At 44.9% G+C, this 22315-nt stretch overlaps 2 protein-coding genes across 7 annotated transcripts in view; both read right to left on the minus strand.

Moving 5' to 3' along the window:
* ZNF180 (zinc finger protein 180) overlaps positions 1 to 13607 on the minus strand; it is a 34966-nt gene extending 21359 nt beyond the window's left edge. The window contains exons 1-2 of one of the 5 annotated variants that reach the window (XM_055104153.2): positions 7619 to 7703; positions 6900 to 7005 (exon numbers count right to left, since the gene is read on the minus strand). Coding sequence is in view for 3 of the 5 variants with exons in the window: in XM_008970773.4 (XP_008969021.1) it covers positions 7619 to 7707; positions 10541 to 10583 (132 nt within the window). In the remaining 2 variants the exon portion in view is untranslated. Of the gene's footprint in view, positions 1 to 6899; positions 7006 to 7618; positions 7713 to 10540 lie in introns of those variants that run through there. The other 4 variants (XM_008970773.4, XM_003817560.5, XM_008970774.4 and 1 more) reach the window with 4 other exon arrangements.
* CEACAM20 (CEA cell adhesion molecule 20) overlaps positions 12106 to 22315 on the minus strand; it is a 29243-nt gene continuing 19033 nt past the window's right edge. Inside the window, exons 10-12 of one of the 2 annotated variants that reach the window (XM_057300708.2) lie at positions 21966 to 22001; positions 21359 to 21484; positions 12106 to 12126 (exon numbers count right to left, since the gene is read on the minus strand). In XM_057300708.2, coding sequence (XP_057156691.1) covers positions 12106 to 12126; positions 21359 to 21484; positions 21966 to 22001 — 183 coding nt within the window. Of the gene's footprint in view, positions 12127 to 14935; positions 16561 to 21358; positions 21485 to 21965; positions 22002 to 22315 lie in introns of those variants that run through there. The other variant, XM_003817555.5, reaches the window with a different exon arrangement.

The raw sequence follows: 22315 nt of genomic DNA on the forward strand, positions 1-22315 counted from the left end.
CCACACTGGCCTCCCAAAGTGCTGGGATTACAGGCGTGAGCCACCGTGCCCAGACTACTTTTAAAAATAAACTTGACTGAAAGAAAAGAAAGAAAAGAAGAGAAGAGAAGAGATGAGATAAGAGAAGAACAAGAGAGAAAAAGAGACAGAGAGAGAGAGAAAGAAAGAAAGAAAGAGAAAAGAAAAGAAAAAGAAAGAAAGAGAGAGAAAGACAGGAAAGAAAGAGGGAAAAGAAAGAAAGAAGAAAGAAAGAAAGAAAGAAAGAAAGAAAGAAAGAAAGAAAGAAAGAAAGAAAGAAAAAGGAAAGAAAGAGGGAAGGGAAGGGAAAGAAAGGGAAGGGAAGGGAAAGAGGGAAAGGAAGGGAAAGAAAGAGGGAAGGGAAGGGAAAGAAAGGGAAGGGAAGGAAAAGGAAAGGAAAAAGGAAAGAAATAGGAGAAGGAAGGAAGGGAGGGAGGGAGGATGGGAGGGAGGGAGGGAGGATGGAAGGGAGGGAGGGAGGGAGGGAGAGAGGAAGGAAGGAAGGAAGGAAGAAGAGAAAACAAAGAGAAAAGAAAAGACAAAACAAAAAAACTACTGGTCTTAAGCAGTCCTCTTGCCTCAGCCTCCCAAAGTGGGATTACAGGCGTGAGTCACCACAACTGGCCTAAACTGCCTTGAAATTGCTGCATGAACATTACAAAATAGCCCAAAATGCCAGAAAACAAAAATAAAACTCACAATGCCAAAAAATAGCCACAACCAAACTACAGATGGTACAAGGGAGCCACAAGTTTTGACCCCAAACTGTTAATGGATTCAATCTTATCTGGCCTGAAAGAAAAATTACATTCCTGATATACACCCATGACAAATACATCTTTTCTTAAAAAATGCCTGGGAAATGAGAAAAGTTATTCAAGAAAGGAAAATTTGTAAATGCTAACCTGTATTTTAAGTTATTACAAACTCCTTCAGATAATATCACACTGTCAGTTAATTTAAAAAAAAAAAGCTAATATCAGTTAAGAAATAATACCAAGAATTGGACAACTTAATGTTTCTCTCAGCAGGTACTTGGCAGAAACAAAATTCCAAAATGTCACTATCTGCCATAACTGCTAAAACTATTATACTTGGAGAATATGGTTGCACCTCCTCTTGAATGAAAACTGTTTTTAGCACCTTTTTGTTTAAAAGTTTTCACAAGAAAACAAAAGAAAGCTCATCTTTCCTCAAGGTAGACGCTGAATGAAATGTCCTTCCTTGCCCTGACCCCAGCAGTCAACTCTATACTTTACCCTGCATTCATATCTTCACATCACATATATTCTTCTACCTTTGGCTTTTTATTTAACTCTTCCACTAGAGTGAGTTTCATAAGAGCTGAGATCTTGTCTGTCCTGTTTACCGTGGCTCCACCGTGCTTAGATCACTACTGACACATAGCAGGCTCTTCATAAATGTATGCTGACTATAAACAGCCACTAGGAGAAGGGACATGGAATGTGCTACCTGTAACTTTGCATTTGTCCCTGGGGTCCCTGGAGGCACTAAAGCAAAGCTGAGCTCAAGCCCCTCCCTTGGTTAGAGGAAATCTTTGTTGGGTGCCTTTTCTTTGCAGAAAATTCAAAGTGTCAGTATCCAGAACCTGCTCCCAACTTACTCTTACAAACTAAATGCTCAGAAACAAGCTCGCAACAAATGCATGTGAGCCCGTGCATGCATGCACACCCACACACCCTGAATTTTTCCCTAGGTTCTACTCACTTTGGATTACTGACCATTTTAGGAATATCTCCTGAATTTACATCTTAGCTCCCTCAGTTTCCTTCAGATAATGTCAATGTAATCTATCATTTGCCTAGTATTTTTAGTAATACATAGAGTACTTCAACACAGAATTTCCATCTCACAAAATCATCTAAACTTTTTTTTTAAGAGCTAGGGTCTCATTTTGTTGCCTAAGCTGGAGCACAATGGCACCATCATAGCCTACTATAGTCTTGAACTCCTGGGCTCAAGCTATCCTACTGTCTCAGCCTCCCAAGAAGCTGGGACTACAGAGGCACGCCACCACAACTAGCTAATTTTTTTGTTTTTATTTTCTGTAGAGGTGGGAGTCTCACTATGTTGCTCAGGCTGGTCTTGAACTCCTGGCCTCAAGTGATCCTCCCATGCTGGTCCCCCAAAGTGCTGGGATTACAGGTGTGAGCCACTTTACCTGGCCTAAACTTTTTTTTTTGAAGAAAAGAGTAATATGTCTATTCTATTTCACCAATGCAGAAATTAATGGTAATAAGGTTTAGTAAGCTCATTTAAGTCCACTGATTGCCTGACACAAACTCTTCTGCTTTCCATTGTCTTACCAAAGTCTGTCTAATCACCCAAGGCCCAGATCAAATGCCACCTCCTCCATGAAGCGTTCCCAGATAGCAGAAAACTTCATCTCTTCTTCTCTCAGGACTTCTTAGCTTTGCTGGCCCTTTACTATACCAGTAAAATTATTCTCTTCATATTACTACCATTTCTATATACCTCTCCCCTGGGTCCTGGGTTCTATATTACAAAGCACTGTATATTTTTTATCTTTGTATTCTCCTCAGTATTGAGTAGGAGCACAATAAAAGTTCTCTGCATTTGACAAGACTAGAGACACGTGCAGAGTTTGGGACATAGGAATAGAATTAAAAACTTTTACTCTACTTTCTGTATGCTCTGGAGCATCTTTAAATTACCCTCTTGTTCAACAGTCACCTCTCTAGGTCGTAGAGGAGCATTTCCCTTTTTCTTTGCAGACTTTACGAAATGGGAACAGGAATTAGACTGTTGACTTGCACAGAGAAAAGGGTTGTGGGCAGGAGATAATAATTGTTCCTTCTGTAATGTATGTGGGACCCCATGGGACCCAAAGCAGGGGGAAAGAGAAAAGCAGAGCTACCACGGAGTGACCTGTCCGCTTCATAGTGAGACAGTGGTCAAATCAGACCTAGGGCTAGGGCTATTTGCTCACCTATAAATAGAGATGACCAAATATTCCTTTCCCAATCTGAGGCATTCTTGGGGCAATAAAATGAAGTTTCTAATCAAATCACAGAAGTATTACTGGACTCAATTCTCAGAGCTTTGCTTTGGGGGTCTACTGGCAGGAAACCCTCTATATCTGTGAGAACATTTAGAAAACACAGGCTTCACACAGGCAGACTTCTTGGTGTGTTTCCATCTCTTCCTGCCCTGGGAGCTGGAAGGTGGAGCTCACATTTCAGCTCAAGGGATATGGCGTCCACAGGGCCCATGTGGGAGGCCCTGAGGTTTCTTAATCACCAAATCTAGAAGGCGTAAAACCAATCTTCACAAACTACAGCACTGGAAAGAAGGTTCCCTTCCCTGATTTTCTCAGAAATCATCCTGACAAGAGGATCCCTTTAGTCCTCATGCACAAGAAAATTCCCTCTCCTGCCCCACCTTATCATCCATGAATAATTCTCACTGTCCTGAAATACACAGAATAGACCATCCACATAGGGCCACCAACAACCTGCACAACTTCGAATGTTGAGAATGACAGTGGATGGGTGAGATTCTACCACCTACTTGGCAGCAGTTTTGGTCTCAGTCCCTGAAGGCAGGTAGGGCTCAGAGTTGGCTCAAGGCCTTCGCTGGACCAGCTGCTACTTCCCTGTGTATGAGCCACTAAAATCTCTAAGGTGATGCCCCAATACCCAGATGGCTTCTTCCTACATCAGCTCACTGGACTCATGGCCTTCGTTCAAAGCAAAGACTTTGGCTCCCTTGATTTTTCTCTCCCTTCCAGGGTTCTAATATCCTTCAGGTCCAAATCAAGTACTTGTTCATCTTCTGATAATAATTAAAATTAACTAGAGGACATTCAGAGTTGAGAAGTATGGTAGCCAGACTCAGAGATGGCTCCCAAAGACCCTTACTACCTAGTATTCATGCCTTTGTGTAGTCCTTGCCCAATGGTACCAAGGTGGGTCTGTGTGACCAACAGAATATGGAAGAAGTGATGGTGCGTCACTTCTGAAATCAGATGATAAAAGACATTGTGGCTTCATCTTGACTGTGTGCAACTAAGTGCTCTTGCTCTCTCTTGCTCTCTCTCTCTCTCTCACTGGGATCACCTGCTCTGGCAGAAATCCACTGCTATGCTGTGAACACCCTGGAAAGAGGCCTCTCTGGTGTACAGCACCTCTTGCCAACAGCCATCTGAGTGAGTTTGCAACAATATCGTCCCACCTAGTCAAGCCTTCAGAAGTCAGCAGCCCAGACAACAACTTGCCTGCAACCTCATCAGGGACCGTGAGCACCAGAAACAACCAGTTAAGCTGACCTGGATTCCTGACCCTCAGAAATTGTGTGACAAAATAAACATTGGCTATTTTAAGCTGCAAAATTTTGGGGTACGTAATAACAGATAACTAATACAACAAAGAGGATGTTTTTGCTTTCCCTATGTAGCCTTGGAAAGTATAAGAAGCGCGTTTCTGGTTGTGAGAACTAAGTCATGCAGGGCAGTGCTGTCTGCCTCATCTTTCCCCACAGTGCTTTGCACAGGGCCTTACACTGGTTAGGCAGTCAATAAATATGTGACAAAAGTCATTTAATGAACAGACTTCTAATTCAGCTCACAAAAAAGAAAATGGTAAAAGGACCATTAAGAGTCCCAGAAAACACCTAGTGCCTCGCTTAAATTAGAACACCAATGACCACATCAAAACACATTCTACCAGCCAGGCACTGCGGCTCACCCTGTAATCCCCGCACTTTGGGAGGCCAAGGTGGGAGGATGGCATGATCCCAGGAGTTCGAGACCAGCGTGAGCAACACAGCGAGACCCTCTCTACAAAAAATAAAAAATAAAAAAATTAGCTGGGCATGGTGGTGTGCACCTGTAGTCCCAAATACTCAGGAGGTTGAGGTGCGACGATCACTTGAGCGCAGAAATTCCAGGCTGCAGTGATCTATGCTGGTGTGCCATGTACTCCAGACTGGGTGACAGAGTGAGACACTGTCTCTTAAAAAACAACAAAATAACAAAAACCCACACATTTTACCTGTAGTTTTGATAAAGATATAAATGTAAACTTATATTTGCTTAACTCTTTCTAAAACAATTGCACATGTATACATGGAATCCCATACAAAACATTTATATCAATGCTATTTGTAACAGCAAAAAAATATAACACTAAAGAGCCATTAACAATAAACCCATAAAACCTGTAACATATTTAGAAGGTGAAATGTGGGCACTAGGTATGCGTAGTGGTATTAGGATGTCACTGCTCCCAGCCCTCCATGGACAGACAGGGAATCTGTGTGCACACATACGCACACCGATACAAGCACACATCTCTATATATTTCTAGATTAATGTGTACTGAAAACCATGAGCCCACAATAAAACCTCCAATTCCCACTGCACACCAGAGTCCACTCAAATGTTCTTTCTTGCCATATCTGTACCTCCCTGATTTGATGGCAAGGCGCCTGGCTCCAGTCCCTTATATATACACTTACTTATCTGATCTAGGCCCCTGTAGGTAGCTCCTCTCCCATTTCCACAATGATGCCTTCTCCCTATGGATGCTTTCCCAGACTCCCTGGGCTCTGCCACCCCACACTCGGCCACCCTCTGCCCAGGGGAGCTCCTCACCCTGCTTAGACTTTGACTCCCCAGGCTAGGCTGCCCCATCTCTCAGACTCACTCCTCTGCCACTTGGACTTGGACAGCCCACGTCAGGCCACCCCACTGTGTCAGTACCCTCCACATGCTGCTGGGCTCTGACACCCCTGCAGGCCACCCTCATGCATGATGCCCTCAACATACTCATGCTCTGACATGCCACACCAGGCTGCACCTGACCCCCAACACAGGTGCACATCTCACCCCACTCTGGCTCCAACACCCCATCTACCATGGACACCTGCTCACTGCACTTGGACTCCAACTACCCACAATGAAGCACCCCCTCTCTGGATGCCTTGCTCACCTGCTCTGACCCCGTCACCCCACACCAGATCTCCATATATGGACACTGGCCTCAGCCACTTGGGCTCTGACACCCACATTGGGCTGCACCACGTGCACAAGCGACTTCTTCATTCCACTTGGGCTCTGACTATGCTGGGATGTCATCCTGTGCAGATGCACTCCTCACCCTGCTTGGTCACTGACACCCTGCACATGGACACTCTCTTCACAGCAGGCAGTCCTGACAACTGTAGGTGCCCCCTAACACTGCCCCACCTCATGGCTTCAAGGCTGACTTGTTCAGGAAGAGAAAGGAGAAGCTCTAATTTAACCGTTTTAAGAAATTAAGAGTTTTCAAAGAATATTTGCGGTGGGAAATGTTCTAAATTGTTAACTTGTTTTTTAGAGACAGAGTCTCTCTCTGTTGTCCAGGCTGCAGTGCAGCGACACAATCATAGCTTACTACATCCTAGACCTCCTGGGCTCAGGTGATCCTCCCACCTCACCCACTCAAGTATCTGGGACTATAGGTGGACACCACTATCCTGGCTAATTTTTAAAATTTTTTATAGAGACAGGGTCTCACTATGTTGCCCAGGCTGGTCCTGTACTCCTGGCCTCAAGCAATCCTCCCACCTCGGCCTCCCAAAGTACTGGGATTATAGGTGTGAACCACTGTGCTTGGCCAATTGTTAATATTTTTACCTTAAAGTGTACTGTACAAAAATATGAAAATACAAGCCAGGTGTGGTAGCTTATATCTGTAATCCTAGCACTTTGGGAGGTTGAGGTGGGAGGATGGCTTGAAGCCAGGAGTTCGAGACCAGCCTGGAAAACATAGTGAGGTATCGTTTCTACAAAAAATTTTTAAAATACACACACACAAAAAATATTAGCCAGGCTTGGTGGTGCCCACCTGTAGTCCTACCTATTCAGGCGGCTGAGGCAGGAGGATGGCTTGAGCCCAGAAGTTTGAGGCGGCAGTGAGCTAGGATTGTGTCACTGCACTCCAACCTGGACGACAGAGCAAGACCCTGTCTCAAAGAAAAAAAAAAAAAAAAGAAGAAAGAAAAGAAAAAGAAAATACAGATAAATAAATGATAAAACGACTACAGATAATGTTTGTTAACTGATTGCTATATTTATAGTCTTCTAACATATTTTCTATATACCCAAAAACTATATCCCTTTTTAAAAAGTGATGATTTCTAAGTGCAATTTACTTAACATAGGTAATAAATAACTTTTTCTGTCATTAAATTTGCATTATCATCAGTTTCAATGGCTACAGTGTATTCTATTTCATGGTCTTATCGTAATTCATTCAGCTATCCTCTTACATTGCACATTTAGTATATTTCCAATTGTTCATTCTCAAAGCTGTGAATTGCTGGCCAAAAGGGAATCAGCATTTTAAGGGCTTTTGATTCAGGATGCCAAATTCCTTCCAGAAAGAGTTATCTGGGCTAAAAAGGTGAGGCAACTAGCAGGGAGATTCATAAAATATATAGTAAGTGTTAGAAGCCTGATGGCCATGAGGGCCCCAAACCCCCTAAAAGGCTGCAAAGAGAGTCAGGGAGGAGCCACAGCCTCCCAAGCTGAGAGGGTCAGGCTGCAGACAGACCCAAGCTCTGGGTCTCCACTCACTTGTGCACAGGCCTTCGGGGGCTCTGGGGGCTTCTCATCCTGCTCTTCCATGCTCTCCTCCAGGCACAGCAGGGTGCTGAGGTCCTGAGCTGCACTGAGAGAAGCCCCAAGTAAAGCATGAAGATGTAGGTCTGCCGGAACCGCTGGGCCCCCCACCCCCATTAGCCCCTGCTCCCAGGATGCAGGATGCATTCCCATAGCAAATGTACTTCTGGAGGTTCCTGCCAGCTTCCTGCCCAAATACCTGTGTATGTACTGAGAGTCCCTCAGTCCCTCTCCCAGGCCAAGTTTCTGCAGCTCCAACCTGGTTCCTCCACTATCTTGGGCCCCTGGACCATCTACCTGTAAGCCCAGCTTGTGCCCAACATGGCCTTCTGCCCACCACCAAAGTCTGCAGCACCAGTCCATCCCTCTCCTATTCCACTGGGCCCTGGGATCCCCACAAATATCAGGCATATCGAGGACCCCCTGGTGTTCACCCCATCCTACCCCTACCAACCTCAATCTACAGCCCTAAGCCAGCACTTCTTCCTAGGGCCAGAATCACACTCACTGCCTAACTGCATGAAGCTGGTGACACAGCTCCACTGCTCCCAGGAACTGATTCAACAACTAAGACTGATCCTACCGTTCCATCAGCCAGACCTGTCCCTCCAGCAACTCAGCACAGAGGGCCACCCACATCCTGCTCAAATAGCCAAGCATTTATGCACAGAGCTCAGCTATACCCACATCCTGTTCCCTCCACACTTCTGGGGTCCACTGGCTCCTACTCGAACAGCACCAGCCAGATTCCCACCCTAACACCCTCCCAGGCCCTGAATTTGTAGCTCTAAACCAGTCCCTCCACCAACTTGGGTATACTCAGGCCTGAAACTACAACAAGGCCTGCATAGGGCTGGGGGCCTCCAACAGACACCAGCACAAGCCAGACAAAAGCAGCCCTATCCAGGCTCTAAATACATGTCTCAGAAGCTCAGGTGCCTCTGTACCAACTAGGTGTTTCGGGATCCAAGACTAGAGAGGCCCCTGGCAAATCCTACCCTAGGCACCCCACCCTCTGCACCCCATCTCTCCCACTTACTCTCTCCCCTGCTCCCACCATATTCTCACGCAGCATAGCGTAGGTTCACAATGCAGCTGTTTCCTGAAATTGCACCCAAACTGTTTCCTCCACCTTCCTCCACAGCCCCCTGCTTGAGCCACACCTGCCCAGATTCTGACCAAACATCTTTCAGGGGCACCTGTGGCTCAGGAAGATCCTGTCTTTCCACCAAACTGGGCACCATCAGGCTGTGATCAGGGTTCCAATCACACAAAGACCCCAGCACCCTCTGTCTAAAACTCATCTCCGGCCTCCTGTTTCCCAACCAAACACCGGTGTGTGTGCACAAGGGGTGCCTGACACAGTCCCGCCCCTCTGCAGCTGCTCCCCCCACACACCTGGGCATCCTCAGGCAGAATCAGGGTCCTAGGACTGCCCATGCCTCCCCAATCTGCCCAAATGCCAGCACATGTGCAGAGTGTTGCTGGAGCAGTCCCGTGCCTCCTAAGACCAGATCCAAACTGGAGCCCCCAGGCCTCTATTCCACAGCCACTGCACACGGGCCACCCACCTAGACTCCCTCCTACTGATACAGCCACAGAGCAGGTTCGTGCTCACAATCTGCATCCAGGACCTGGCTCCTCTGCCCGTCTGGGGGCACACCATGCTCCTGAGTCAACAATCTACATCCCTCACCCTGTGTCTCAACCTGCCTGGGACATCTCAGGTACCCACAGCCTCTGTGTAGGTTCTGGGGTCAACTGCCCCACTATTTGCCTGCAGCCAGGACACTACAACAACTAAACAGTAGCTTGAGCATACAGCTCCATAATCAGCCCCAGGACTTGGGCACTCGCCAGCGTGGGGGTTCTCAAGCCAACGATACAGCAGCTCAATGGGAACTGGGTCCTTTGGCCTTCTCTTGCCCAATCATGACGGCCTGGGTGTTGTGCAGTCAGCTCTTCCCGGGACCAAATCTGCAACACAGACTCTGTCCCTCTACTAACCTGCACATTCTCACGCCTGCAAATAGCGTACCCAAGTAAAGGTCTCAGCAACACCTGCTTCATAACGATGCTGGCAACATACTGCTTCCTCCCCAGCTACCAATTTGATGGCAGCTGTTGCAGCTCTGTCCTTCCTGGACTTAAATTCTGTATCTCCAACCCGGAGTCTCTGCCCATCTTGAATGCTCTAGAGCTCTGCACTATCCTACATAGGTCCCTACTATCAGTTCAAGTTTCTGTTTTCCATTCAGACACCCCCAGGACGTGCAGGGGGCCCTCTGCCCGGAACCTGTTTCTAGGCCCTGATACCCTCCTTCAGCCTGGGAGTTTGCTGCCCATGGGTAATTCCCACCAAGGGTTCACTAGCAACACTGCCTCTTCTGGGACAAGAATCTGCAACTCCAATCTGGTCTCTCCACCAACCACAGCGCCCCCAGACCTTGGAGAAGCGCGTTGTCTGCTCCAGGGGCCCAGAGCCACCTGCTCGGAATCTTACCTACAACCTTTTGCTTCCTACCCAAATACCTGATCAAGAGTAAAGGGACAGTGGCACAGCCCCTCCTCTCCAGAAACCACAATCTGCAATGGAGCACTCCATCAACCCGGACATCCTCAGGCCTCCACTAAATAAGCCCGGCATTGGAGGAGGGGAGTTCTCAAGATGCCCCCTTACATCAATGCGTGTGCCCTGTGTTCCAGCAACCTGGGCATCCTCAGGCCCCAGACAAGAGCACCACCTGACCAAGCACCCGCGCATGCACGCAGAGGACAGTCGCGGAATATACAGCTGTATCAGTAACTCCATCAACCCCGGTGACCCGAGGCTAAAGCGCCACCCGCACAGATACCAGGTCTCCCCGCTACACTCACCACCGCTTCCAGCTTCCCGCGTAGACCCTGCGCATGCGCGCATCGGACACCAAGCGCTGCCCCACGCCCCTACCAACCTGGGCGTCCGCTGGCCCGCAGCCCAGGCTGGGCCTGTCACCGCCTCAGTGCCTAGCACGGCTCTGCGGCAGGACGAACTCGGGTTAAGCAAGCCCCTGCCCCGATTCTGCAACACGGCCGACTCGGGTTAAGCTAGTTCGGTCCCCTCTCCTAGTCAGCATCCGCAAGGCCGCTGGGGGTTAACTCTGAAGGGCCGAGCTGCTCGGCGACAGCAAGCGTCCGCGCGCGGGACGATGGCTGCTCTTGTGGCCGAACCCGGAAGTGCATTTGGGCTCGGAGAGCCAGAACTACAATTCCCAGAAGCCTCCGCGGCGCGGGCGGTGAGTGGGCGGGGTTCCGGCTTCTCCAAGGAAGTGGGGCGGGGGACCCGGCCAGAAGCTAAGCTGGCGTCCGCGTCCGGGGCCTGGCGGGGCGCCGTATCTGTGCATGTGCAGGTCTAGGGGGAGCACTAAGACCAGCCGCGGGGCCGGGAGGCCGAGGCCAGTGCAGCGACGCGTGGGAGTCGCTCTGGCGTGACGTCAGAATCCCATAGAAATGGCGGGGACCCTTTCTGGGTGCCCCCTGCCTGTCAGACGCTGCGCGCGACCCCTTGTCTCCTCTAGTCCTAGGGGAAACCTGTGAGACAGTTGCGACATCCCCATTTTACAGTGGAGGGAGCGTCTACCGAACCCTTCAGGAATCTATGTTTTTACATTTAATAATACTAAAATATAATCATTTTATTTTTAAATTTTGAGTTCTTTCTCTGCCTATAAGGCCTGAAGGATCTGTTCCCCCCACCTCTCCCCTTTTCTCTGTTTTTGTTTTGTTTTGTTTTGTTGTTTTGAGACGGAATTTCGCTCTTGTCGCCCAGGCTGGAGGGCAATAGCGCGATCTCGGCTCACTGCAACCTCCACCTCCCGGATTCAAGCGATTCTCCTGCCTCAGCCTCCTGAGTAGCTGGGATTACAGGCGCCAGCCACCACGCCCGGCTAATTTTTGTATTTTTAGTAGAGACGGGGTTTCACCACGTTAGCCAGGTTAGTCTCCAACTCCTGACCTCAGGTGATCCGCCCTCCTCGGCCTCCCAAAGTGCTGGGATTACAGGCGTAGTCCCCTTTTCTCTTTGCCCTCATTTCTTGCCCATTTGCTTGGCACATTTTCCCCATTCTCCAACAGATCCAGCAGACTCCAGCCCCTGGTCGTTTTCATGTGCTCTTTGCACTCCCTAGCAGCCTCTCCTGAGGGATTCATTTGGCTCTCACCGTCTGGTCATTAGGGGAATATCATCTTCTCATGAGGCATTGCCCCACCACCCGTTGTGAACTTGCAAGAAAACGCATCCCTCCCCACATGCTCTGTGCCTCCCCCTTCATCTTTTATTTTTTTTCTCTGAAGAACTTTTCACTATCTAGCACACTATATATTTTAATTATTTATTTGGTCTACTGTCTGACCTACCACTACGATGTCAATTCCATAAGGAAAAGCATTTGTATCGATGTTGATCACTGCTGCATCCCCAACACCTAAAAAAAAAAAAAGAGACCTGGCACATAATAGATGCTCAATAAATATTCGTTGACTAAATAAAGGTTCCTGTCTCTGTATTAAACACTTTAATATTTCATTACCAAGCCCAATCACCCTATGAGGTAGTTGTGTTAATTTTCATCCTACCAGGGAGGTAGCTGAAAATTGGAGCCCTGCTGTATGAAAATACATAATTTTTTAGTTTTTAAAATGCTTGTCAAAGCACTCCTGTAGTTTTCTTCACGTAAATTCTGACCTTTAAAAACAATGAATTATTACTATTTGAAATGTAATCTCTATCCCCAAAGCTTCTTATTATTGGTTATTGTGGTTGATCTTTTAAAAAATACTTATTTTGTATCTGGTTAACCTACTGCAATGTTATTAATTCTTACAATACTCCAGTTGACTCTCTTGGCTTTTCTATTGAGACAGTTATCTTTAATTTCATCTTTTCCTTACCAGTATTTTAAATTAGACGTTCTCTTTCATGCTGGATTATATTGGCTACCATTTCCAAAAAAGTATTACTAAAAGAGGCATTCTTGTTTGTGTTCTTTTAATGGACATATCTCTGAAGTCTGAGGGTTAAATGTGACATCGGTTTCTACATTGAAGTAAGTAGCTTATTTTTTTAACCTTTTATTTTGTAAATTTCAAAACAAAAGTAGGGACTCAATTAATGACTCCCCATGACCTATGTCATCCAACTTAAATATTTTCACTCAGTCTTGTTTCATCTGTATTTCCACCTATGTTGTGCATTTGAGACCAAGAAGTTGAACTCTAGAGTCCATGCTCTTAACTTTTACATTATGTTGCCCCTTGTCTACACATCAATATCTTTCCTCTACATGCAAGCAATACTAAGTTTGCAAACAAAACGGAAAAAGTTCATATGTATTCACAAAAAAGCAAAAAAAAAAGCCTTATAAGTAAATTTAGTAAGATAAATATGTCATCTGAAGAAACCCTCAAAACCTTACTGAGAGAGAAAAATGGACAAATAGAAACGCCGTGTTGCTAGCTGTGTGTTGTAAAGATGTAAAATCTTGCAGATTGATCTGCAAATACAATTATGACAAAATCAGAATGGGATGCTTTGAGTGTTAGGTCGTCTTCCTTTTTTCACTTCATTTATTCTTCTGCTAATTGTTTAAGATATTCAGAAAATAGGCCAGGCGCAGTGGCTCACACCTGTAATCCTAGTACTTTGGGAGGCTAAGGCAGGCCAATCATGAGGTCAAGAGTTCGAGACCAGTCTGGCCAACATGGCAAAACTCTGTGTCTACTTAAAAAATACAAAAATTAGACAGGCATAGTGAGGCACGCCTGTAATCCCAGCTACTCAGGAGTCTGAGGCAGAAGAATCGCTTGAACCTGGGAGGCAGAGGCTGCAATGAGCCAAGATCACGTTGCTACACTCCATCCTGGGCAACAGAGCAAGACTCCATCTCAAAAAAAAAAAAACAATTTTCAGAAAATAAAGCGTTAGTACTATGTAATGTAAAACTGACTTTGTTTATCTGTCTTTTGTTTAGTCTTTTTTATTTTCTTTCACAATGAACAAGGTGGTAATGTTTACTTCCAGGAACCTATAAATCCTGACTTAACCTGAATATTACAGGGACTTTAGAAGAGTTACCACTGCTGGGCGCAGTGGCTCACGCCTGTAATCCCCGCACTTTGGGAAGCCGGAGCAGGAGGATCACTTGAGCCCAGGAGTTTGAGACCAGCCTGGGCAACATGGCGAAACCCCGTCTCTACAAAAAATACAAAAATTAGCTGGGCCTGGTGGCACAAGCTGTAGTCCCAGCTACTCAGGAGGCTGAGGCAGGAAGGATTGCTTGAGCCCAGGAGGCGGAGGTTGCAGTGAACAAAGATTACGCTACTACACTCCAGCCTCAGCGACAGAGCCAGACCCTGTCTCAAAATAAATAAATGAATAAATAAAAATTTTAAAGAGTTACCACTCAGGAACATTCTAGAAAGATGCCCATCTAATCTAGAGATTTATCTGTCAACTGTCGGGAAGAGCTGAGACCAAAGTTTATATTAAGATTCTGTTTATTGGCCATGAATTGGATAAGGGATCAAGATACAGTGAAGAGCAAGAAGATTATGAATCCATTTACTATAAATACTAGAAAACAAAGTAAGAGTCACGAGAGGGTAGAAGGGCATGATCTGTCTCTAGGATGTCAGGGGGAGGGGGACATTTCTTGGCAGGGAAGAGGAAAGTTCCCAGGGTTCAAATAGGGTGGTGTTTCTGGTACTACTGAGTGCAACCCTTAAGATCCTAATTCCGGTCTCTTGTATCACATCTAATGATTAATTTTTAAAATCTGAATTAATGTTATCATCATCATGATAGCCATTCAGCTCCAAGGATAGCAACAACCCATTCTGAAAACTCTTCATTTCCAGGAGTTTTCAGTGTTGGTTTCCCCCTGTGTTAACAGTCCTTTTTTTTTTGTCTCCTTTGCTTGATCTCTCCTGTAAACATCAGAGGAACCCAGGAATCAGCTGTCAGCCTGTCCCTTGCCTTGTCTTCATCCACTCTGCTCGGGGTTGACATAACAGGCCTATTGCTCAAACTCTGTAAGTTCCCCAGAAGGTCCTGTTTTCCTGACTAGCCTTTGGGCAGCTCTGGGAACTGAGCTCTCATAATGTTCTATCTGGTAAGAGTGCTTTTGTTTGCCTGAGGCCTTGAGCCATGCTGTACCACTTTGTCCAGATGGTTTATACTAACAATGTAGTTTATGGAGGAACATCTGCTTTCCTTCTAGGAGTCTGGAGCTTCAGTGACTGACCCTTTATAAAAACCATGGACACCGAGGTTTAGGTGAGCTTCCCTCGATGGCAATGCTTCACACACGTTGTCACACATCATTGCTGGGGGATTTCCCATGTGCTGTGGTTTGGATATTTGTCTCCTCCAAAACTCATGTTGAAACTTAATCCCCAGTGTGGCAATATTGAGAGGTGGGGGTTTTTAAGAGGTGATTGGCTCATGAGGGTTTTGCCTTCATGAATGGATTAATCCACTCATGGACTAACGGATTAATGGGTTATCATGGGAGTGGAACTGGTAGCTTCATAAGAAAAGAAAGAGAAACATGAGCTAATATGTTACCACACTCAGTCCCCTTGGCATGTGATTCCCTGCACCACTTCAGGACTCTACAGAGAGTCCCCACCAGCAAGAAGGGCTCTCACCAGATGCAACCCCTAGACCTTAGACTTCTAAGCCTCCATAACTGTAAGAAATAAATTTCCTTTTTAAAACAAATTACCCAGATTTAGATATTCTGTTATAAGCCAAAGAAAGCAGACTAATACACCATGTGACTCCACTGAAAGAGAACACTTGGAAGCTGGTGCAGGGTATCCTCCAGACTTCACCCCATGCACCTTTTCCCTTTGCTAATTTTATTCTCCATCCTTTTGCTGTAATAAACTATAACCATGAGTATAACAATTGGGTCCTATGAATTCCTCTAGAAAATCTTTGAGCATGAGGTGGTCTTGGGGACCCCCCTGACAGAGGAGCTCATCCAGCCCCATAACTTTAAGTCCCACTGACAAATCTCAAATGTGTATCTCCAGCCATGATCTGTCTAGATTTTTATGAACAATTGCCTACTTGATTCTGCAACTGATTCTTGACATGTCTAAATTCTTGACATGAAGCAAATTCTTTATTTCTCTCCTTATCCCAAAGTTTCTCAGAAAGTGACCTGCCAATCATCCAGTTGCCCTGGCAAGAAACCATGGAGATATCCTTGTCTCCTAACTCTCTTTACCTTCAGCAAATCTCATTCTGACTCTCTCCGCCCCTGCAATTCTCAGGATTCTAAGCATTTCATGCCTACCTCTCCTCAGGAGCCTCAATCCATCACTTCACTACGTGTTTTCTCCTTTTATTAAGAGCTCTTAATTTCTTAAGAGCTCCTTGTTCCTTATCTTCTATCATGATTTGAAAAGCCACTTCTTCTCTGACACCTGTCTTTGTCCCCTACTCCTCTCTGGCTGACTCAGACTCACTCTTCTCTCTGGAGTCCACCAACAGTGTTTGCTCATCCTCAGCCTGCAACTATGATATCCTAAGCTGTTCAGTCTCAAACCTTGGTCCTCTAACTCTAGATCCACGGGCTGCCATTTTCACCCTTACTATTGCTTTGAAAAAAAATATGAGTCAAAATCTAAGATTCTATGGGAGCCAGGGCCTGACCAACCCATTGCAGTAGAACATCACAAGGTCTACAGAGATGACAGAGAATGACTGGCTTATAATATGCACTTAATAAATGTCATTAAATATATGATCAAGCATGGTTTCTCTAGGACTCCTGGAGAAAAGATCTCTGCTTCCGTTAGACCGAGGGGTTGATTTGGATGTAAGTGTTGGGCTCTGGATTCACAAGCTCCTGTTAAACAAAGAGAAAATGTGAGCTCCATTTGCTAGGTGGACCCTCCCAGTCTACTCACTGTAGTCTGGGGCCCAAACAGCCTGGAACTTTCCTTTCTTTGAAAATTCCAAAAATCTTCCTCCATTCTCATCACACTTTAGTAACACTGGCACATCTCTGTTCCTGGAATGGCCCATGTACTTCCCCACTGTGGTAAACAGACTCTAAAGTGGTCCCCTTTAGAGTAATAATAATCCCTGCCTCCTGGTATTCATTCCTTTATGTAATCTCCTCCCCTTGAGGGCAAGACCTGTGACTTGCATCTAACCAATAGAATATGGCAAAGGTGGCAGGATATACATGATTGCATGTATGTGATTCTGTTACATAAGATTATGACTTCTGTCTTGGCTTGAAGAAGCAAGATGCAATGTTGTGAGCTGCCTATGGAGAGGGCCACATGGCAAAGAACTGAGGCTGACCTCCCGCTGACAGTAAGAAACTGAGGCCCTCGTTATGACAGCCTGCAAGGAACAGAATGCTGCTAATGACCACATGAGCTTGGAAGTGGATCCATCCCCAGCTGAGCCTCAGGTGAGACCTGGGCTTTGACTGGCACCTTGATTATACAGCCTTGCAGAAGAGCTAACTAAGCAATGCCTGAACTCCTGACCCACAGAAACTGTGAGATAATGAATTCACGTTGTTTTAAGCTGCAAAGTCTGTGGTAATTCATTATACAGCAACTGATAACTCTACACCCACTTCAGGGCCTTTTTTACTGATGCCTCTCAGGTTGGAATGTTTCCTTCCATACTGTTTACATGGTTTGCTCCTTCTAATCCCTCCAGAATGTAGCAGACACTGAGTTGACTGACCTAACCTTCTTCCCCACACCACCTCCCTTGCTTGCTTCTATTGAAGAGACTGGGAATGTTAGTGTACCACTTTCTCAGCCTCTGTTGCTACAAGGAGCACCATATGACATTCTGGCTAATGAGAAATAAGAGGAAGCTTACTAGGTGGGATTTCTGGGAAGACCTTTTGCCCAACTAATAATAAGAAACAAACATGGCTCCCCTACGCAGACACTGGTGAAGAGAGGGACTTAGGTGGCTAAGTTTTTACCAGTTCAAAGCTGATTAGAGAGCTGACAAACCTAAACATGATCCATACCATGGCCTGAACCAATCTGATTCTTCTATGGAGAATTTGAACCTAGAAATGCTTAAAGGGCAGCAGAAGATGTTGTTATATATACTCTGAAGTTATAGAGAAGCAATGACAAGGAGACTTACATAGAAATTCAATCTGGATTGAGAAGAATGAGATGAATTCATAGATTAGTGAAAATAAGAAACTATATAATAAGAGAGAAACAGCTTCTTGATAGCATTCGAGTTGCCAAGAGGCCCAGGAGTAATTTCTGAAATTGAGTTATCTGATATTTCTCAGTGTTCTCTCAATTAATCCCCATTTGAACTACATTCAAAGGGTTTAACTTTCTTAACATTAAAAATTCTTGACTAAGATATTAATATATGAAACATTCAGCCAGGTGCAGTGGCTCGCATCTGTAATCCCAACACTCTGGGAGGCCAAGGTAGGATGATCACTTGAGCCCAGGAATCTGAGGCTGCAGTTGGCCATGATGGCACTACTGCACACAACCTGGGCGAAAGAGCAATACCTTGCCTCAAAAAAATAAAAAGGTATATAGGATATTCACATTTTTCAAGAATAGTTCATCTGTCTGTTAGGCTAAAATCTACCCCTCGTTTACCTGTCCTCTATGGTAATTTATATGCCCTATGGAACAACAAGAAACACATTTATCCCTCTACTTGAAGCCTGTCAGACGCTAAAATATTGGAGTTCTCTGTCCCTAAACTTTCTCTTTTCCAAACCCAGTAAAACCTTGTCAGTGGGACATGGATTTGAGCCCCTGTTCTGGCCTCTCTCTTATTCCTCCTCTGGATAAACTGACTGGTCACTGGCTTGTTCAGAATATAGAATCTGAAGTCCATTCTTGGAATTGGAGTAATCTGGCTGTCCTGATGACAGGGTTGAGATCACTTGCATTCTCTAAAATAATTCTACTAGTCCTTAGAACTATGGAGCCATCACTTGACTGCTCTAAACTTGTTATTGGAATTTTGCTTAAGCCTGGATGAACTAATAGTTTTCTTCTTTTTTATCTTTTTCTTTCTGAGACAAGGTCTTGTTCCGTTGCCCAGGCTGGAGTACAATAGCTCGACCTCAGCTCACTGCAACCTCCGCCTCCCAGGCTCAAGTGATTCTCCTGCCTCAGCCTCCCAAGTAGCTGGGATTACAGGTGCCTGCCACCATGCCCAGCTAATTTTTGTATTTTCAATAGAGACGGTTTGACCATGTTGGCCAGGCTGGTCTCGAACTCCTGACCTCAAGTGATCTGCTCACCTCCACCTCCCAAAGTGCTGGGATTACAGGCGTGAGCCACCGCGCCTGGCCCAGTTTTCTTCTTTTTGAATGATGTAACTAATCATACCTCTCTGTTTTATTGTTACCAGGAAGCTTAGAGACACATAAGAGATATAGTGGCAGATATCACGTAGGCCCAGTATATATTTTTACTTTTTACCCATATATTGACTTCTTACTATTGTTAAAAATATTTTTTCTGATTGTAATTTCTATTTCTAATTTAACACCATTTTGTAGTGTTGTATATAAACTGCTTCAAATCTTCCATGGGAAAAACTGCTTCAAATCTCCCATGAGAAAAATGTGGGGAAGTAAATATCATGAATGAAATGAAAGATTGGAAAGGAAAGGAAATGAATGAAAAGGAATAGACTATTTAGGAATGTAACTGAAAGAGATGGCAAAGGCATAAATGAAATGGAGGGAAATTGAATAGGACAGACAGGAATACAATAAAAATTAAAGGCAGAGAATGGAGTGAAATAAAATGGCATGATGTCCAAAGAAGTGCAAATGAAAGAAATTAAATGAAAAGGAAAATTGTAACAGAAAGAAAGAAATAAAGTAAAATAAAATGGAGCAGAAAAGAGAGTAATAAAATAAGGTGATGAGGGGAGAGAAATGGAGAGGAAATTAGAGAAAAGTAATATAGTAGAAGGAAAGTATAACATTAAAGAATAAAAATAAAGCAACAAAATTAAAAAAAACAGAAAAGGGGGGAAATGGAATGCCATGGAATATAAAATAATGAAATGAAATGAAACTGAAATCAATGGTATAAAGAGTAGGAAATGCAAAGGACTGGAAAGAAATGGAAAGAACTTAAATGAAATGAAAAGGAGTGGAATGGAATGACTTGAAAAGAAGAAATTAAATGGAAAGCTTGAAAAGGAAAGTAATAAAGACAAGGGGATGAAGTACCATAAAGGGCAGGAAGGGAGAGGATGAAGTGAGAAAACATGGAGTAGAACGGAATGGAATAGAATAGAGTGGGGTGGATTGGAAAGAAATGAAAAGGGAAAGGAATTGAAGAGAACAGAGGGAGAGGAATGGAAAACAGTGAAATAGAATTGAATGAAAGGGAAGGGTATGGAGAAGAGAAAGTGAATGGAAAAGAAAGAAGGGAATGGGAAAAAAGAAAAATTGAATGGAAAAGAAATATAAAGAATAAGAACTGGAATGCAGTGGAATGAAATGAAAACCAATCAAATGGAAATGAATGTAAATAGGGACATTGCCTAGGAAGGAATGGAGAGGTAGGAAATAGAACGGATGAAATGGATTAAATATATGGATGGAAATAAGAAGACTGAAATGGGATGGGAAGAATAAGAATGGAAATGAAATAAAGTCGTGGGATGGGAATTGAGTGGGCTGGAATAAAACAGAGTGTAATGGAATGTAAAATAAATGAATTGAAAGGAATTAAAAGAAAAAATAAAAATGGATAAAATGCAATAGAAAGAAAGGAAAAGAATGAAAAGGAATGAAATAAGAAAGAGATGGAAAGGAGTGTAAAGGGATCAAACAAAGCTGAGTGGAATGGAATGAAAAGGCATGGAATGAGCCAGGCAGGGTGGCTCATTCCTGTAATCTCAGCACTTTGGGAGGCCAAGGCGGGCAGATCAATTGAGGTCAGGAATTCAAGACCAGCCTGGCCAACATGGTGAAATCCCATCTCTACCAAAAAATACAAAAATTAGCTGAGTGTGATGGCTCGTGCCTGCAGTCCTAGCTACTTGGGAAGCTGAAGTGGGAGAATCCCTTGAACCTGGGAGGCAGAGGTTGCAGTCATCAGAGATTGAGTCACTGCACTCCAGTCTGGGTGATGGAGCAAGACCCTGTCTCAAAAAAAAAAGAAAGATGAAAGGAAGGAAGGAAGGAAGGAAGGAAGGAAGGAAGGAAGGAAAGAAAGAAAGAAGGAAGGAAGGAAAGAAAGAAAGGAAGAAAGAAGAAAGAGAAGAAAGAAAATAAAAGGCATGGAATAGAGTAGAGTGAATGGGAAGAGCTGGGATGGGGGGAAATAGAGTGGAAGGAAATAAAACCCAATGGGATGGAAAGAAAATGGCAGAGTGAAGTGACATAGAAATACAGAAAATGAATAAAGCTAAATGGATAGAAAGGAAATGGGTGGAGTGAAACATGGAATGCAATAAAACGGAGTGCGTTGGAAAGGAATGAAGTAAAACTAACTAGAAAATGACATGATGGAAATGGATAGGATGGAATTGAGAAGATTTTTAAAGGGAAATTTTTCTTCATAGTTCATCCTACAGACTCTTTAGTAGGGAAGAAAAAGCAGATTGGTGACAGATTTCCACCTGTCCAAAGACTCAGTGTGGCATAAACATACCTCATAGATTGACTCCATGTTTTTTGGCACAGTGGAGACCAATCTGAATGGGGGCATCAGAGGTTTGGGTGGTGGCTTCCAGGGGCTGAAAGAATTGCCTCCACGGCTTGCTGAAGGCAGCTTCGTCTGCAAGTAAGCAGAGAAATTAGGCAGGGCCCACAGACACAGATTGCCAGGAATGTACCAACTTACACTCTTCAGGGACCGAGAGAGTGGAAGGAATCTGTTCAGGTTCTTGCAGAGAATCAGAGGTGGAAGCAGGGTTAGAACCCAGGCCCTTGCCCTGGCCCAGAACTCTCCTTTTTCCTGCTGGATCTGCAACCTCTACTCCCAGCCTCCTTTTCACCCCAGCATGTGCTGGTCCAGTACCACCTCATTGGCAATCCAATTCCAAGCCCTGGAGGTGGAAGGAACGAAAGAGGATCCAGGGTCATGGCATCTGACCCAGCACTCTGTGAGGCCTTAGGCTACTCTCTTCCCATCCCTGGCCCTGTGATGTGCCATGAAAGGTTTAGACAAGATGATCTCTCAGGCTTATCACATATAAAATTTTCAGATTGTCTTTCCTTCATAGATTCTTTAACCAAACCCAGCAGGGCCAATGTACCTCATAGGTCTCCTCTGGAAGGTCTGATGGTCGCATCTGGGGAAAAACAAAGTTGCAGAGAGGTCATAGGGCTTGGAATAGGGGCTACCCCAAGAGATGCTCAGAAATAGCTTTGGCCTCAGAGGCAGTTATAGCACTTCTGATTCCCAGAGGGCTCAAAGCTAGGAATTGTCATGTCAAAGAATAAGAAGACGAGGAGAAGAGATGAAAAAACCCGGGAGGGTCTTGAGATCCTCAGAGAAGTCAGAGGAGGAGATGCAGAGAGACTTAACCTGGCACTGGGTTTTCTCAAAAGATCATGCCAGCCCCCACCCTAACAAGTAAGACTATAGCAGCCTGGTCAGGGGATC

The sequence above is a fragment of the Pan paniscus genome, chromosome 20 (genome assembly GCF_029289425.2).
Source record: "Pan paniscus chromosome 20, NHGRI_mPanPan1-v2.0_pri, whole genome shotgun sequence".
Taxonomy (NCBI): Eukaryota; Metazoa; Chordata; class Mammalia; order Primates; family Hominidae; genus Pan; species Pan paniscus.